Below are 17,641 nucleotides of genomic sequence, written 5' to 3' on the forward strand. Positions count from 1 at the left end.
GTTCTTGAGTGTGTGAGACCATTTGCTAACTGAGTGTGTACAACAAATGCTTTACACTGTCCTCTGATACCGCCTTACTGCTCGACCAAGCTACCACTTTAGAGTAAGGTTATATCTAACTTTAGACTCTGCCAAACCTCTGGAGACTGTGGACTCTGTGCACACTGTACCTATTTGGGAACAGTATATACAGTGCCACTTTCTTACAACACACATATTCATCTTTATTTATCAGGGATTAAAGAGACAACATCCCCTGGGATCAAGAGAGCTGGATAAGGAGTAAACCATTTTCTCTTAGTACAAGTGTCCCATAGTAACAAACAGACTCTGAGGCCTTGCACAGCCTTTATGTTACTCTAGACTCTACCACCCATCTGGATTATCTCTAGTCAATGTGTCCTTCACACTCCATGCAGTGTCTACTGCCTACGCCTTACGCAGGGGACTATCACTCAGAAGCTCAGCTAGCGCTTCATGGCTAACTCAACACCAAGACCCTCAAGGCACATGTCTTGCTATCATTCATAAATCAACGCCTATCTCCCAGAGCTCATGTCTCACTTCCTGCCTGGACCTTACATGAGGGTCTTACATTCCTAAAACTCCTCTGAGACCTCAGAATCACTTCCATTGCTGCAGACTCTCTCGTATGCCAAGGCGGTCCCATGGGATTGGGAGTCCAATATCCAAAGCGATCTCCTTGCGGGGCCATCTTTCCCAAGCCAAGGACTCCGGCCACAAGAGGGACAGTCTTCCCAGGACTGTCACAGGCATCGAAGCAGAGTCTCAGAGGCAGAGACAGAGGAACTCAGTAATCAAATGAACTATGTCCGATGTAAAATTCAGATTTCAAAATTATCCCCACACTATTTTTTATAAATGTAATTGGCTAGCACGGGGCAAACGTGGGCTCCCATATATCCAGGGTTTATTTTCAATCAAAGTAATATACAAAATGTTCTTGGATTTATAAACATAGTTCATAAAGGCCCATTGTGGTATCTTTACTTCTATGCCCTGCATTCTCCCATTAGTGTTATGTCCCCCCTGCTGTACCGCCAGAGTGACTGTGATGTAATTAGAATGCCGATGAGTGTTTGGTGGAGTGAATGTCAGCCGCTGCTCCCGGTGGGGCTTCCTTCAGATCTACTTTCCCAGTAACCTGTGGCTCCTACCTTAAGAATAAACCTGATCCTGTTTCACCGACACTACTGGCGCCCTTGCACCTTCATTTACCACACCCATCATGGCCCAAAAGTACTCCATCATTCACACTCTCGAAAAAAGTGGCAGTCAGTTCCAAGGATCTCGTAAGGTGCTAGTGCCACGCTCCTGGCACCTAGTAGTGTGCGGTCACTGAGATCTTGGACACCAGCTCCCAAAGCCCACTACCACCAAGCAGCATGGGCCATCCAGGACTGTGATGGAATTTGTGCATTGCCCGCTTGATACCCAAACCATCTCAATGAATGGTTGGAGTGGATCAGATGTTGCAAATTACTGCGATGTGGAAAATTACAAGGAGGATGAGAAGGGACATGAAACTGTCGAAAAGGCTTCTACTCACATTCTCCAGCGGAAGGAGGTGGCAGGAGGGTTGGCATCAGACTTGCACGTGAGCTTCACATCCGATCGCTTCAGATACCAGTTCCCATCAAAGCCTTCGATGCTGACTTCAGGCTCATCTGAGAGAGGACACAGGGGGAAGAGACGGAAAGAGGCAAAATGGAGATTGGTGGATAGAGAGGGGGGTAAGATATGGGAGAGAGTAGCACAATATGGAAGAGTGGCACAGGAAAGAAATTGGTAGAGAGAGAGAGGAGACAGAAAGAGATAGATAGAGTAAGGCGTGTGGTAGAAGAGAGACGGGGCAAGATAAAAGAGAGGGCAACAGGGAGGAGAATGGTTGGAAGAGAGAAAAATGACCAGATTTAACAGAGATACGCAGAATTCAGATTGGTACATGCAAAGAGAGAGAGAGAGAGAGAGAGAGAGGACGAGACAGACAGTGGGATTGGTAGAAAGAGAGAGAAAGGGGCAAGATTTGGTCGAGGGGAACCGGGAGGACATTGGTTGGACGAGAGAACAAGAATCAGCGTTGAGAGAGGGGAAACCATGGGGATGAGTAAATAGAGAGCATGAGAGAGAGGGAGGGGGACGGAAAGATGTAGGAGAAGGGAGCAGGTGGGAGATAGAAATAAAGAAAGAGCATAAGAGTTGTGAGAGGGAAGAAAAATGGAGATTGTCGGGAAGAGAAAGAGAAGGCAAGATGCGGGAGAGGGGAGTCATCAACCAGGAGATTGGTGGGAAAGGAGAGAGGGGTAAAATGGGAGAGGGAAGATAAGATAAAATGATAAGACAGAAGGAATGTGAGTGGTGGGGACGGAAGGTGGAACAGGAGATGGAAAGAGAAAGAAGAGGGTGGATGGCGAGAGAAGGCACAAAAGGGAATAAGGAAACAGGAGATTGTAAGGAACAGAAGACAAGAGAGTGGAGAGAATAGATTGGTCGAAATAGAAGACAGGAGATGGAGGGGCAACGGGAAGGTGTTAAGTGGAAATCGAGAACAAGAGATGAGAGAAGGTGGCAAGAATTGGAGGGGGAGAGAGCAATGTAGGGGGAGAAAGCAATGTAGGGGGAGTGACATGAGAGGACAAATACAAACGCAGAGAGAAGGTTTGAAGGAAGGGTAGTCGTGTGAAGGATGAAAAGAGAGCAAACGAGAAGACAGTAGAGTGAAGTCAGGAGGTGAAAGGTGTGAAGGTCACAAGATGCGTGAAATGTGAGCCATGAGTAGATTCATGAAAGGGTCCATGGAGCGGTTTAGGGACGATGCAGGAGGGCGAGTGATTGGGTGAAAGGTTGAAGATGAAGAGGTAGTGTATGGTTGGGGACCAGAAGAAGAGGTTAAGAAACAAAAGGGCACGAGAGAGGAGGAAAACAGGGTCAAGTGAGAGGGCGCGACAAATGCAAACATGATGGGAGAGGGGCACAGGCGGAAAGAGTGAGGCACGCAGGGAGGAGAGAGTGACAGGGGAAGAAAGAAAAAGATAAGTGGTTATTCCGGGATTTGTGTACTTTTGAATAAAGATGTGCGAAGATGTAATGTTCTTCTTTACAAGTCACACTTACCTACATCTTACAAAAACTATGAAAAATATGCAAATATTATTATGCTAATGAGCTTCCGAGTGAAAATCTGAACTTTCGCAATAGCTTTAGCACATTTCCCATTTTCCGCCATTTCGTATGCATCATTTGATGTACCAATCGTAGCTCCAACTCCTTACCCATAGCATACCACCTTTTAGGCCGCTATATGGTATGTGAGTTCACGCATAGTGCTTAATGCCACCCATGGTCTCTCAAAGCACTGTTGGGAGGAGGTTCAGGGGCAGGCATGAGGAGAGTGCAGGCAGGAAGGAGAGAGTGTGCACCAGGCCTCAGTTTCAATATATGCAAGAACTGGTCGCGCATAAGAATGAGCCTGCTGTCAAAATCATTTAAAACTGGGCCCTTGAATCTATAATCAGAAGATCCTTCCTGCCCTGGTCATGCTCTGTTACTTTCCGCAGAGCTCTGGAGGACAACACGTAAATCAGTGGAGTAGCAAGGCTGCCATGAGCCCGGGTGCAAGCAAGCACAATGGACTCCTCCACTACTGTTTGGATAGTAAAATGCAGCAATTATCAGGATTCAATGGGCCCTTCAGTGATCTGGTGCAACTGCACCTGCTGCACCAATGGTGCTACGCTGCTGAAGCAAAATATGGAAGATCGATTCTTAGTTTCTCTTGTTACCTCATCTCCTGTTTCCTCGGCCCCCTTTCAGTCTTGCCTCTCCCCTCAGCTTTAGGGCAGGGTAAGGCACTATAAAGGAATATTTAGAACCTAGCAGCTTCTGATACACGTATCCCGTATGCCATCACACCTCTTGCTCAAGATATTTTTAGCATATCAAAGAAATAATTTGTTAATATTTTATGTTACGGTCTACGCTATATACCCCCTGATGTTCTAGTCTGCACTCCACCCCATTTCACCTCCAGCTCAAGACATTTCAATTCCACAAAAGATGTCATTCGCCTAATTTACATATTAAGAGCTAGGCTATAGGCCATGCTATGTCACGCGAAGGTGCATGAACTTGCCCCCTTGGAATTGTTTGTACCTCTTTGTAACACAAGAAGAGCTATACAATATAAACAAAAGGTAAACACCTCCTTTACTGTGGACAATGGCCTACACATTTGTATCTCCTTTTCCATTCCATTCCACCTCAAGCTTCAGATATTCAGGGGATGAGGGATATCATGCCCCCAATTTGCACTTAGTTTCATCTACACTATATTCCATGATATGTCACTTTATAACCCATGGCTGCCACCATAATGGCGGGAAACACGTTTTTACTTCTTCAGAGTGATTGAAAAAACACTGCATCTCCTATAATGGAATAGAAGAACTGGTGCTAAAATGTTGTCATTGTGCCCCCTCCTGCTTGAAGGTGGGGTCCTGTAGACACACCATTCCTATTTTGTAATTTCCCTACCTTAGGATACTGCTGGTCATCCTTTTTGCCCACCCCGTTTATCTATCCACACTCCTCTACCTTGGTGCCCACGCTATTCCACCTTTCTCATAGCCGAATTCCTTTTCCCAGCTCACACCATTCCCCCTTCCTACCCATATCCTTCTGTCTTTATTGCCCACGGTGCTTCACCTGCTTGCTGTCACACATAGGATTTAATTTAATGATATTCCATATTTTCCTACATTATATTTGACCTTTTATAAAATGCCAATAACTTTCTTCATATTGACAATCCAACCCCAGGGCTGTGATAATTCACTATATAGATCTGTTTTTCCTGCCTTTTTCCTTCCTCTGCACCCCTGATCTCACCTCCACCCAGCTGTGTTCCTACTCGTCTACCGTGATCTCCCCACCCCCTGTGATCGCCCTCGTGCTCGTGTCTCCCACTCACAATGAACGTTGAGCGTGGTGGTCTTGGTGAAGCGGTCCAGCTGATAGTTGATGATGCAGGTGAGAGCCTGGCGGTGGGCCTCGCGGCTTGGGACCAGGCGGTACCGGCTGATCACGGTGGTGGTTCCGTTGCCGTTCTTGATCTCCTCATACTCGGGCTCGCCCTTCAGCGTGGTCTCCCAGGTGATAGTGCTGGCGGGCTTCCCATTGGCAGACGTGCAGGTGGCCACCACAATCTTCCGAGCCAGCCCAGGGGTGGCAATGATGGGGCTGGGGCCGCTCTCCATGCTGTTAGTAGGCTTGGCTGCAAGAACCCAGGAGAGAAATGAACTTAGTAGCATTAGGAAGCCATCACACTCAGGCACCAGAGGAAGAGTGACAATTGGGGGTCAAGGGTCAAATGCATCTACAGGTGCAACCTTTGTGGTGTGCAACCACACGAACACAGTTGCCTAAAAGTAATTATTTAAAGGGGAAAGCGTTTAATGCTTCTCAACTTTGGGACATCATCAGCACTCAAGACACAGGGAGTATCTAGATTCCTCTGTCTCCAAAGACAGAGCCTTCTCTCAGCCACTTTAGAGAAATGAATCTGGCTTTCGCATAAGGACAAGGAGCTTCTGGCTCAGATACAGGGAGATTCCTTCTTCCTGTCAGATACAAGGACTTGTCTTTCACTCTCAGGAGAAGACGACTTCTCTCACTCTCTGACACCAAGGGCTGCTCTCAGACTTTCAGGACCAGGCATCTTTTTCATTCCTTACAAGTACTGGCAGAGGCCTTCTCCAGTCAGGTACAGGCGCATGTCTTTCCAGTCCTGGGGCAGTAAGCTTCTCTCTTCTTGTCAGCTGCAGGGGATGGGGCTGCGAGCTTCTCTATAACTCCCAGATACAAGGGGTTACTCTCTACCACTCAGAGTCCAGACAGATTCCATCTTATTTGCTCTCAAGGACAACAAATCTCTCTTTCACACTCACATGCAGGGGATGCGGGGCTTCATAGCACTGCATGGCGCGGGGATTCATTAGGCAGTGTGTGGGATAGAGAGGCTTACCAAGCACTTTATGAGAGGGCCTTCCAAGCACTTCAACGGAGAGATTACCCAAGATTAAGGCATCACCAACCACGGCAATAGAGGGGACACCCAAACACTGCATGCAACAGCGAGGCTTACCAAGCACTTCATGAGAGGGCCTTCCAGGTACTTCAACAGAGAGGTTACCCAAGATTAAAGCGTCACCAACCACGGCAATAGATGGGACACCCAAACACTGTATGCAACAGCGAGGCTTACCAAGAACTTCTTGAGAGGGCCTTCCAGGTACTTCAACAGAGAGGTTACCCAAGATTAACGCATCACCAACCACGGCAATAGAGGGGACACCCAAACACTGTATGCAACAGCGAGGCTTACCAAGAACTTCTTGAGAGGGCCTTCCAGGTACTTCAACAGAGAGGTTACCCAAGATTAACGCATCACCAACCACGGCAATAGAGGGGACACCCAAACACTGTATGCAACAGCGAGGCTTACCAAGAACTTCTTGAGAGGGCCTTCCAGGTACTTCAACAGAGAGGTTACCCAAGATTAACGCATCACCAACCACGGCAATAGAGGGGACACCCAAACACTGTATGCAACAGCGAGGCTTACCAAGCACTTTATGAGAGGGCCTTCCAAGCACTTCAACGGAGAGATTACCCAAGATTAAGGCATCACCAACCACGGCAATAGAGGGGACACCCAAACACTGTATGCAACAGCGAGGCTTACCAAGAACTTCTTGAGAGGGCCTTCCAGGTACTTCAACAGAGAGGTTACCCAAGATTAACGCATCACCAACCACGGCAATAGAGGGGACACCCAAACACTGTATGCAACAGCGAGGCTTACCAAGAACTTCTTGAGAGGGCCTTCCAGGTACTTCAACAGAGAGGTTACCCAAGATTAACGCATCACCAACCACGGCAATAGAGGGGACACCCAAACACTGTATGCAACAGCGAGGCTTACCAAGAACTTCTTGAGAGGGCCTTCCAGGTACTTCAACAGAGAGGTTACCCAAGATTAACGCATCACCAACCACGGCAATAGAGGGGACACCCAAACACTGTATGCAACAGCGAGGCTTACCAAGAACTTCTTGAGAGGGCCTTCCAGGTACTTCAACAGAGAGGTTACCCAAGATTAACGCATCCTCAACCACGGCAATAGATGGGACACCCAAACACTGTATGCAACAGCGAGGCTTACCAAGCACTTCATGAGAGGGCCTTCCAGGTACTTCAACAGAGAGGTTACCCAAGATTAACGCATCACCAACCACGGCAATAGAGGGGACACCCAAACACTGTATGCAACAGCGAGGCTTACCAAGCACTTCTTGAGAGGGCCTTCCAAGCACTTCAACGGAGAGATTACCCAAGATTAACGCATCACCAACCACGGCAATAGAGGGGACACCCAAACACTGTATGCAACAGCGAGGCTTACCAAGAACTTCTTGAGAGGGCCTTCCAGGTACTTCAACAGAGAGGTTACCCAAGATTAACGCATCCTCAACCACGGCAATAGATGGGACACCCAAACACTGTATGCAACAGCGAGGCTTACCAAGCACTTCATGAGAGGGCCTTCCAGGTACTTCAACAGAGAGGTTACCCAAGATTAACGCATCACCAACCACGGCAATAGAGGGGACACCCAAACACTGTATGCAACAGCGAGGCTTACCAAGCACAGTGAGGTTCAGCTGGCTCTCCCGGTTGCCGGATGGAAATGTTGCAAACTCACAAATGTAGACACCCTCGTCGTCCAATTCAAGCCGCGAGAGCTCGATGGTGCCATCTCGGAAGGAGGGGTTTCGGAAGGCCACCCGGTCGCCATAAGGAGGCAGGATGGAGGTGCCCATGGTGGGGTTGAAGATGGCCACGTTCGTCTTGGAGCCATTGGTGGCCTTCTGCCACGTGACCTGCGTGATCTTCACGCTGGGCTGGGGGTTGGTGAAGCTGCAGTGAAGAACCACGTTTGTTCCGATGAACCCCGAAACTGTGTCGTTCACCAGCACTACCTGCGGCCGAACCACTGCAAATGAGAGAAAGGTAAAGAGAGGAGCTGTTATAACACCCTAAAGTAAAGCAGACTAACGCAAACCCAAAGCCATGCACTCTTTCATAAGTGCAACATATTTGTACAAAATAACCTCTAGTACTTTGCATTTAATGCTGCTTGCATCTGCACAGTGGACAACACACACACAATCAGAGAAGCTTTAAGACCTGGGCAAAGAGGGCACTGGCCCAGGGCTCCAGCCTTTCAGGGGGCACCTGATAGAGCCAGCTCTGTTCTGCAGAGTTGTGCCCTGATGACAATTAATAATTCCCAAACAGATCGTTTTGAATACAGTTTTCCTTGAATTTAATGTGGGTGATGTGTGCGAGTCTATTACAGACATTTTGCAGAGAAATGTTGTTCTTATGTTTCATGCAACATCCATAAAAAAAAGTTTCTTCTAGATCAAAACAGAACCTCAGATATGACAAATGGAAGGGTGTCACAAATTATTTGCAGTAATGTTAGTGACCTGCTGCTGTGTTATAATATTGAAAACACACGTCACTGTCCCTGAATATTAGATGTAAACACATTTATTAGTTGGAGGAGTGCCTCTGTGCACTATCAGTTAGTGACCTGGCCAAAGAGGGCATAAAAGATCTGAAATTGGATCATAAATCCAAAGTTGTTCCTAAAAGGACCCCCAAAATAAGTTTGACCCAGGGCCACAAAATCTTTAAGCTGTCCCTGCACACAATGATAAAGACAGACGCCATAGTTACAGGGCAGGGAATTTCCTAAACATGAGAAACAGATGTTTTACCAGTTTCTGCAGATTTGCACAGTTACAGCTTCCCATGCTGCACATATTTCCGACATCTGGAAGGTGATCACCAAAGTGCACCTTCTGTTATTTTTTTAAACTTTACCCTACAGGTAACACCTCGGGAGTGTGTTAAGGTCTGCCATTGAGAACTAATAAGACAACGACCAGTGTTCCACATGGAACTGCTTTTCAAGGTCATCGGCTACTGCAGCCTGGCCTTGCTAGATTTCTGCTATGAGGTTAGCTCTGCAGAGCTCTGCCTATGTACAGCTCTCCACTGTCCAATGGCCGCCCAGAGTGGCTCCTTCAAAGCTACCGAGGTTCACTGTACAGCTGAGATGATTGGATGCCCCTGAAGCCTCTGTGATGCAAGGGGGCCCCAACCCATCAAAAGTCTCCCAACCCATCAGGGGGCCCAAATTCAGTCCAAGGCGAATGAATATCTGTGGCATTTGTGGGAGTCAAAGGGCTTTCACTAGATACCCCAATGGGGCTCATTTATTTTCATTACACCATTGGATTCGATTGGGTTCCTCCCCTCAACTACAAAGTGGATGGCTATCCATGTAATTATATGGCCTTGTTAAAACTGTCAACCCACTAGTGTAGCATGGTTCGAGTTCAGTGGAAACGGGATTTAAATAAAGCAAACGTGGGCCTAGCAAACGATTCACCTTTATAAGTTTGATGGAAAAGGCCCACCATTTTACTTTGCCATGGGTCTCTTTAGCTTTTAAGGCCATAAAGTCTAGCAGATTTCCCAGAAAGCAATTTGTTTTGTTCAATCTCACTTCAATACGTAATAATAATCTGCAGATTTCTTTATCGAAAAATGTTTGTAGCTAAAGCAGATCAAAAGTTAGTCAAACACGGCGACATGGAGTGGAAGCCCCTTTGCAAAAGTAAACAGGCCCCCTTTTCTGTTGCTTATTGCTGTGTGACCTGAAACCTGTGCAGAGACTGTGTTCATCTGTGTTAAACTGACAAAACAAGGAAGTAATAATATTAGAAAATGTAATGCAATGCAACAAACAAATCTCACAAATGTTTTGCTTTGAGGAAATCAAATCACTGCATGCATATGAGCGAAACATGTGTCAGCAATCCTCAAATTAGACCCGGACGCTAAACTATTAGGCAAACATGAAATAAGAACATGATACTAAACGATCGATGAGACAAACGAAATGAGAACATGATGTTAAATAATCAGTGAACAAAACAGAATGTTTTCAATATGCAGTGGGAAAAAATGTTTTAATAACACAAATTCTGCAGTCTCAGCTAGGAGAGCCTTCCTTTACATCTGTTGATAATGTGATGTTGGTGAGACGTGCTTATTCAAACAGTTGTACGTTAAGTTAACACGGTGGGTGATTTGTTAGCGTAAGAGCACGCGTCGCTCGTTCCCTTGGGGCCCTACATCACAGATTTACTACACAAAATAGTGCAAAGCCTACACCATACATTTATCTGTAACACACCAACAGTGGGAGAGCTTTCAATAGCTCATAAAATGACTGTGGTAAGCCCCGAGAGTAAACTGCAACCTTCGACAAAATCCATGCAATTTGTCTCCTGGTCAGAGCTATGTCAGTTGGTAAGTAAATTTACAGCAACATAATTTTTTATTTATTAAAATGTTTTGAGTAATTTATCCCAAACGCACCATTTCCTGTCACAAAGTGACAACTTCAGGGAAGAAGTTCGAAGAGAAGGCACAGAAAAAAAATCTGAAATAAAGTGGGGGTCCTCTAGTAGTGACATTTGGGAGGGGAGGAGAGTAGAGCAGAGGTGAGGAGAGGAGAGGATGGGAGGGGGGAGGAGATGAGATGAGAGGAGAGGAGGGGAGGGGGAAGGGAGGAGAGGAGGGGAGGAGGGAGGAGGGGAGAGGAGAGCAGAGGAGAGGAGAGACGAGGGAGAGGAGAGGGAGAGGAGAGGAGAAGGGAAGTGAAGAGAAGAGAGGACTTAGGTCTGAGATGTTTTGCTTGCCAGAGAAAGGAGCTTTACAATGTCAAGCCTCCTCACGACACAAGTCTAGTTCACCAAAAGGACAATGCCACTTAAGGCTTGAAATTAAGAACAATTTTGTTTGAAGTTCGACAAAGCTGATTAAGCTTCTCACGTGGCCCACACATGACTCCTCAGGCTGCCAACAGGGCCAGCTCCTTAAACTGCTGACCTCCATTGCCACTAAAAAACAAGGCCGCTGCCCCTACCAGAGACACCCAGATAAAGACACATGTCACTGTTGGCAGGTTCTAGAGACTGCTCCACGAGAAAAATATGAGAGAAAGGTGAGGAGAGGCCTCGGCGCATGAGGGCAGTTCTATGGCAAGGTGGAAGTGTGGGTTCAACTCGAGATGCACAGGCCTCTATGAATATTTTAGGAGAGGGGGGCCAGACTGGGCCTGTCAAAATAAGGTACCACAGTGTCGCACAGAAAAACAACATTTAACATGAAAAAGCCTGGTCGGGTGACATATAATCCTGTAATTTGTGTATCACCTCAAGCAGCCCAAAGCCAGGCCTGCCTGATACAGCATTTCAATGAAGTCATTCACGAGTGTTGTGTTGTTTTGCAAAGCTAAGTTTTGACACTACTTTGCTGGCAACCTACTAGTCAGAAATCCCAGAAGCTCTAGTCAGAAATCCCAGAAGCTGCAACTCAATCCTTTCGTAGCTCTATCTGAAAAATTGGATAAGAGAGCAGAATTGTGCTCCCGGAGTCCTTTACAGGTTTCAAATGCATGTTCTGGTCCTCGTCGGCCTCCGTACGGTTGGCCAAAGCACCGTAGACGCGACAGCTACAGCGCTTCAAGCCAGTCCAACGACCCCTCGCCCAGGCGCGTGCTCTAGTCTAGCCTCCCACATCCCAGGGAGGGCTCTTCCGTGGACTCCGGCCTCGGTCCTCCCAGAAGGCCGCGCGCTTGTGGAATGAGAAGTCCGTCTTCAGCCATGGGCTGATGTGTACATAGAGAGACGGGCACGAGGGGACTGGCTATGTCATTGTGGAGAAAACAGTTTCTTGCCCCCAGGGGCTCTTTCGCTCTCTGGCCCTGGTTTCAGTTGAACAATGTAACATGATTTCTGGCTCTCGGTCACGCCCTCCACTTCTACCCGCTTCCCTCTCCCGTTTCCTCTTGCCCTCTCTTCCTAACGCTCCGTCACCCCCTGCTACCTCACCTCTTATCTGCCAGTCAGGTGCCTAAGGCGGATTTCCCATAATGCACTGCTCATCAGTCGCCTGAGATAGGAGCCTTTTGGCGAAGCCTACCCATCACAGAAGATCCATGACTCACTCCCTCTAGCCTCATCTCCTTTTGTCTCTGTTGGTCTAATGTTTTCTCCTCCCCCTTCAGCGCTTCGAAGTGACCTTTTGATGATAAAGCGTTATATAGAAAATCAAATTAATGCAGCATATTTAGCAGTGGAAGTTCGGTCTCCAACCATAAGGCCCTACCCTGCCCAACTGTGCAAATGTCACAATTCACCCTCCGCGGGCAGTTCCTCACACTTACTACTGGTGAGTACCATCAATGCATGTAGTTCGTCAGTGCCACTTTCTCACACTGACACTGCGAGTTCCATCACTGCCCACCTGTGCAAGACTCCTGCATTGACCACCAGTGTAAATACATATAAACTGCCCTCCTGTGTCCAGTCCTCAAAATACACACAGCAGGGCGAGCTCCTCAAACCGCTCACCAATGCCCCTTCACCCTGCTCACCAGCGCAAGCTCCTCGTGATGTCCATCAGGGCCAGCACTGCCCACAGAACCACCAGTGCCAGCCTATCGCACTGCCCACCAGAGAGAAGTGAAACACTGCTCGCCAGTGCGAGCACGTACCAATTATCCACCACTTCCAGCTCCTCACACCGTGCACCAGCATGGATATACCAGCACCCCACAATGCCCACCAGTGTGAAATCACTCACTGCCCACCAGTGCCAGCTACCTACCAGACCAGAGTGAAATCAAACACGGCCCACTACTTCCAGCTCCTCACACCGTGCACCAGCATGAATTTACCAACAGCCCACCAGCACCCCGCACAGCCCACCAGTGTGAAATCACTCCCCGATCACCAGTGTCAGCTCCCCACACTGCCCACCAGAGTGAAATCACACACTGCCCACCAGTTAGAGCTACCCACACTGCCTACCAGTAAGAAATCACTCATAGACCTTCAATATCTTATCCCCACAATGCCCACCAGTGTGAAATCACTCACTGCCCACCAGTGCCAGCTACCCACACTGCCTACCTACCAGACCAGAGAGAAATCAAACACGGCCCACTACATCTAGCTCCTCACACAGTGCTCCAGCATGAATTTACCAACTGCCCACCAGCACCCCACACACAAGTGTGAAACACTCACCGACCACCAGTGCCAGCTCCCACACTGCCCACCAGAGTGAAATCACACACGGCCCACCACTTCCAGCTCCTCACACAGTGCACCAGCATGGATATACCATCCCCCACAATGCCCACCAGTGTGAAATCACTCACTGCCCACCAGTGCCAGCTACCCACACTGCCTACCTACCAGACCAGAGTGAAATCAAACACAGCCCACCACTTCCAGCTCCTCACACCGTGCACCAGCATGGATATACCAGCACCCCACAATGCCCACCAGTGTGAAATCACTCACTGCCCACCAGTGCCAGCTACCCACACTGCCTACCTACCAGACCAGAGTGAACTCAAACACGGCCCACTACTTCCAGCTCTTCACACCGTGCACCAGCATGAATTTACCAACAGCCCACCAGCACCCCGCACAGCCCACCAGTGTGAAATCACTCCCCGATCACCAGTGTCAGCTCCCCACACTGCCCACCAGAGTGAAATCACACACTGCCCACCAGTTAGAGCTACCCACACTGCCTACCAGTAAGAAATCACTCATAGACCTTCAATATCTTATCCCCACAATGCCCACCAGTGTGAAATCACTCACTGCCCACCAGTGCCAGCTACCCACACTGCCTACCTACCAGACCAGAGAGAAATCAAACACGGCCCACTACATCTAGCTCCTCACACAGTGCTCCAGCATGAATTTACCAACTGCCCACCAGCACCCCACACACAAGTGTGAAACACTCACTGACCACCAGTGCCAGCTCCCACACTGCCCACCAGAGTGAAATCACACACGGCCCACCACTTCCAGCTCCTCACACAGTGCACCAGCATGGATATACCATCCCCCACAATGCCCACCAGTGTGAAATCACTCACTGCCCACCAGTGCCAGCTACCCACACTGCCTACCTACCAGACCAGAGTGAACTCAAACACGGCCCACTACTTCCAGCTCCTCACACAGTGCTCCAGCATGAATTTACCAACAGCCCACCAGCACCCCGCACAGCCCACCAGTGTGAAATAACTCCCCGATCACCAGTGTCAGCTCCCACACTGCCCACCAGAGTGAAATCACACACTGCCCACCAGTTAGAGCTACCCACACTGCCTACCAGTAAGAAATCACTCATAGACCTCCAATATCTACTCTCCACACTGCCTACCAGTGTGAAATCACACACTCCCCACCAGTGCCAGCTCCTCATATTGCCCACTAGTGTGAAATCACTCACTGCCCACCAGTGAGAGCTACCCACACTGCCTACCAGAGTGAAATCACACACTGCCCACCACTGACAGCTCCTCACACAGTACACCAGTATGAATTTACCAACAGCCCACCAGCACCCCACACTGCCCACTCGTGTGAAACACTCACCGACAACCAGTGCCAGCTCCCCACACTGCCCACCAGTGCCAGCTCCCCACACTGCCCACCAGTGCCAGCTCCCCACACTGATCAGAACTGGAAAATCACACACTGTACACCAGTTCCAGCTCCTTTGACCAGAATGTAATTTCACACACAGGCCACCAGTGCCAAGTTCTCACTGTGGCCATCATCCCTGCACCGCATGATTTTTAACATTAAATCGGTCCATGCGGCTAAGAGGAGAGCTTCAGCCTTCCATCATTCAGTTTCACCAGTTCGGCAGAGATTTCTTACAGATTTTCCATGTTTGTTAAATAGTATATATTGACCAGAAAAATAACAGCAAGCAGCTAAAAAAAATCTAAAATAGAAAAACACAGACATAGAAAAACGTTGTCAAGGAGTGGGGTGTTGAGTAGTCTAAGAAAAGGGGAGAAAACGAAATAAGGAACACAGAGTCACAGAAAATGACAGAGAGAGAGACAGACAGAGAGAAAGAGACAGAGAGAGAGAGACAGAGAGAGACAGAGAGAGAGAGAGAGAGAGTTTTCTTTCTGTACCCGGGTACTTGCATGTTTACAGATAATAGATTTCATTATACAAATATATTTATTTTGCAAGTATGATCTAATAACAAAGGCAGGGGACTGGAAAAGCCTGTTTTACACCAGCAGCTGAGGACATCTCCTGGAGGGTGAGAAACAGGATAGAGGCCTCGGGACTGTGAAGGAGAGGCGAGCAAAGTTACAGAGAGGGGAAGAGAAAGCTGTGGGGTAAAAAGAAAGAAATACAGCTCAGGCGAGTACTGATGGCTAAAGATCTAGGGGCACGTGTGGTCAGGAGTAAAGTTGACACAGTATTCTACCAAGGGCAAAGCAACAACATAAATACAAGCGTTGGTCATGCAACAGTTTCGTCTATGTGATGACTAATAAGCTGTTTTTATCAATCACCGTCTGGGACCAAGGAAAGAGCTCCCTGACAAGTGTCACAGGAGACAAGCGGATGTTGTGCTGTGGCCAGAGCTGCTGACTCGAGAGCGGGAGATCCCGGTTTGAGTCTTGCTGCGCCACATCCTGTGATTCTGGGCAAATCACTTAATTGGGCTATGTAGATCTGCTAATTTAATTTAAAGTATCACGCAAGCCGAAAAAGCAAAACTTTCTGAAAAAATAGTTCTACCAGAAGTTAACAGTGTTTCGGCTATGGGAAACTGATAAGAGAAGCAAACGGGGAACAATCATTGGTAAATGCAGGAAACTATGTTACCGACAGTAGAAATGGAGGAAAAGTAAGTGGCAAGCACAGGAACCAATGAAAAGCCCGGAAAACGAGGGGTCAAGATGTACGCCCCTTTTAACATTTATATTAAAAACAATAGATTTAACAAGCACAGCCTAAGCGCTCTGCAGGCGAAACCTAAAGAGGAAGATGCTGATAAAAGAATGAAAAGGAAGTTACAAGAAACAAGGTTCAGAGAAAGCAATAGAAGTTACGTTTAAATAAGACAGAACATATATTTGAAAACAAACACTAAAAGCAGGCATTGGCAAAGGCAGCCTTTTGACTTTTCAACGCTTGTTTTGTTTATTCATGGGTCTTCCAGAGCTTTATTGTTGGGGAAGCTGCGAGCCGTTGCCAGTATATTAAATAAAAAAATAGTAAAAAGCAAATATATTTTGGTCTGAAAAAAATGCATTGCAGTAGTAATCCTTGGGACAGCAGGGGACTACTTTATGCGAGGGTATGCTCATTGTGAAATAGCAGAATGTCATCACTCACAGTGAAGTTATCCAATGGAAGAAGTGAGCTGTCCGACTGCCCCATGCTGTGGTGAGGGAAGAAAAATTTGAAGGACATAACAACAGACCAATGGGTGAAGGGAGCTGGCTGGAAACCCTTATAATTAAGCATATTTTATGGATAAATGTAGTACAGTCAAAAGGTCTTGGTTTTAATGCCAGACCTAAAAAAAATGGAAGAAAAGGAGGTAAGAAAAAAAATAGTAGCATATTGATAAACTAAGAAAAAGAAACACAAAGAAGGACAACATAAAATCAACTGTAAAACCGATAACCAACAGTATAGAGTGATGACATGTACTTTGTTGAGCAACTGGTGAAGACACCCACATTACTAGATTACTTTAGTATCAATTTTAAAAATGAACTAGTCTCCTAGGATACACCATGCACCTGTAGAATTGTTTCTATTATTTTCTCCTGTAAAATTGTCTACGTTGCTTTGAATGACTGACAGAATATGGGAAACAGAAATATCATGTGGACAGAAAATAGTGTAAAAAATATCAGCAACCATAATAGTGAGAAGGAAAGTGCAAATAGGTAAGTATAGATTTACTACTCTTAGCTCCACATCTAAGCACCTTGAAAATATAGGGCCCGATTCACAGAACTAGCTTAAGACAAAATCCTAAACTTACTACCATTTTGGTATTCACAGAAGACACTTACTCATTTCGGTATTCACAGAAGTTAGGAGTCCTAACTTTAGGACTCCTAAATGCCTTCTGTGAATACCGAAAGTCTTAAAGTTAGGATTTTTCTCAGTTTAGGAGTAGTAAAGTTAGGAGTCTTAACTTTACTACTCCTAAACTGAGAAAAATCCTAACTTTAAGACTTTCGGTATTCACAGAAGGCATTTAGGAGTCCTAAAGTTAGGAGTCCTAACTTTACTACTCCTAAACTGAGAAAAAATCCTAATTTTAAGACTTTCGGTATTCACAGAAGGCATTTAGGAGTCCTAAAGTTAGGACTCCTAACTTCTGTGAATACCAAAATGAGTAAGTGCCTTCTGTGAATACCAAAATGGTAGTAAGTTTAGGATTTTGTCTTAAGTTAGTTCTGTGAATCGGGCCCATAGATACCGTCAAGGTACATATATGTGGAGTGCAATATAGTAAACCTTTACTTACCTATAGAAATTTACCTTCACAATATTGTTGTCCTTGATATCTGTGTCACAATATTTTGTACTGTGACATTTTTGGTTCT

The 17,641-nt window shown here is 46.9% G+C and overlaps 1 protein-coding gene across 4 annotated transcripts in view; it reads right to left on the bottom strand.

Moving 5' to 3' along the window:
* The window catches only part of NECTIN1 (nectin cell adhesion molecule 1), a 476,368-nt gene that overhangs the window by 336,769 nt on the left and 121,958 nt on the right, over positions 1-17,641 (bottom strand). For all 4 annotated transcript variants that reach the window (XM_085645944.1, XM_085645945.1, XM_085645946.1 and 1 more), the window contains exons 2-4: positions 7,724-8,074; positions 4,991-5,293; positions 1,571-1,688 (exon numbers count right to left, since the gene is read on the bottom strand). In XM_085645944.1, the coding sequence (XP_085502070.1) occupies positions 1,571-1,688; positions 4,991-5,293; positions 7,724-8,074 (772 nt within the window). The remainder of the gene's footprint in view (positions 1-1,570; positions 1,689-4,990; positions 5,294-7,723; positions 8,075-17,641) is intronic.

The sequence above is a fragment of the Triturus cristatus genome, chromosome 3_1 (assembly GCF_964204655.1).
Source record: "Triturus cristatus chromosome 3_1, aTriCri1.1, whole genome shotgun sequence".
NCBI lineage: Eukaryota > Metazoa > Chordata > Amphibia > Caudata > Salamandridae > Triturus > Triturus cristatus.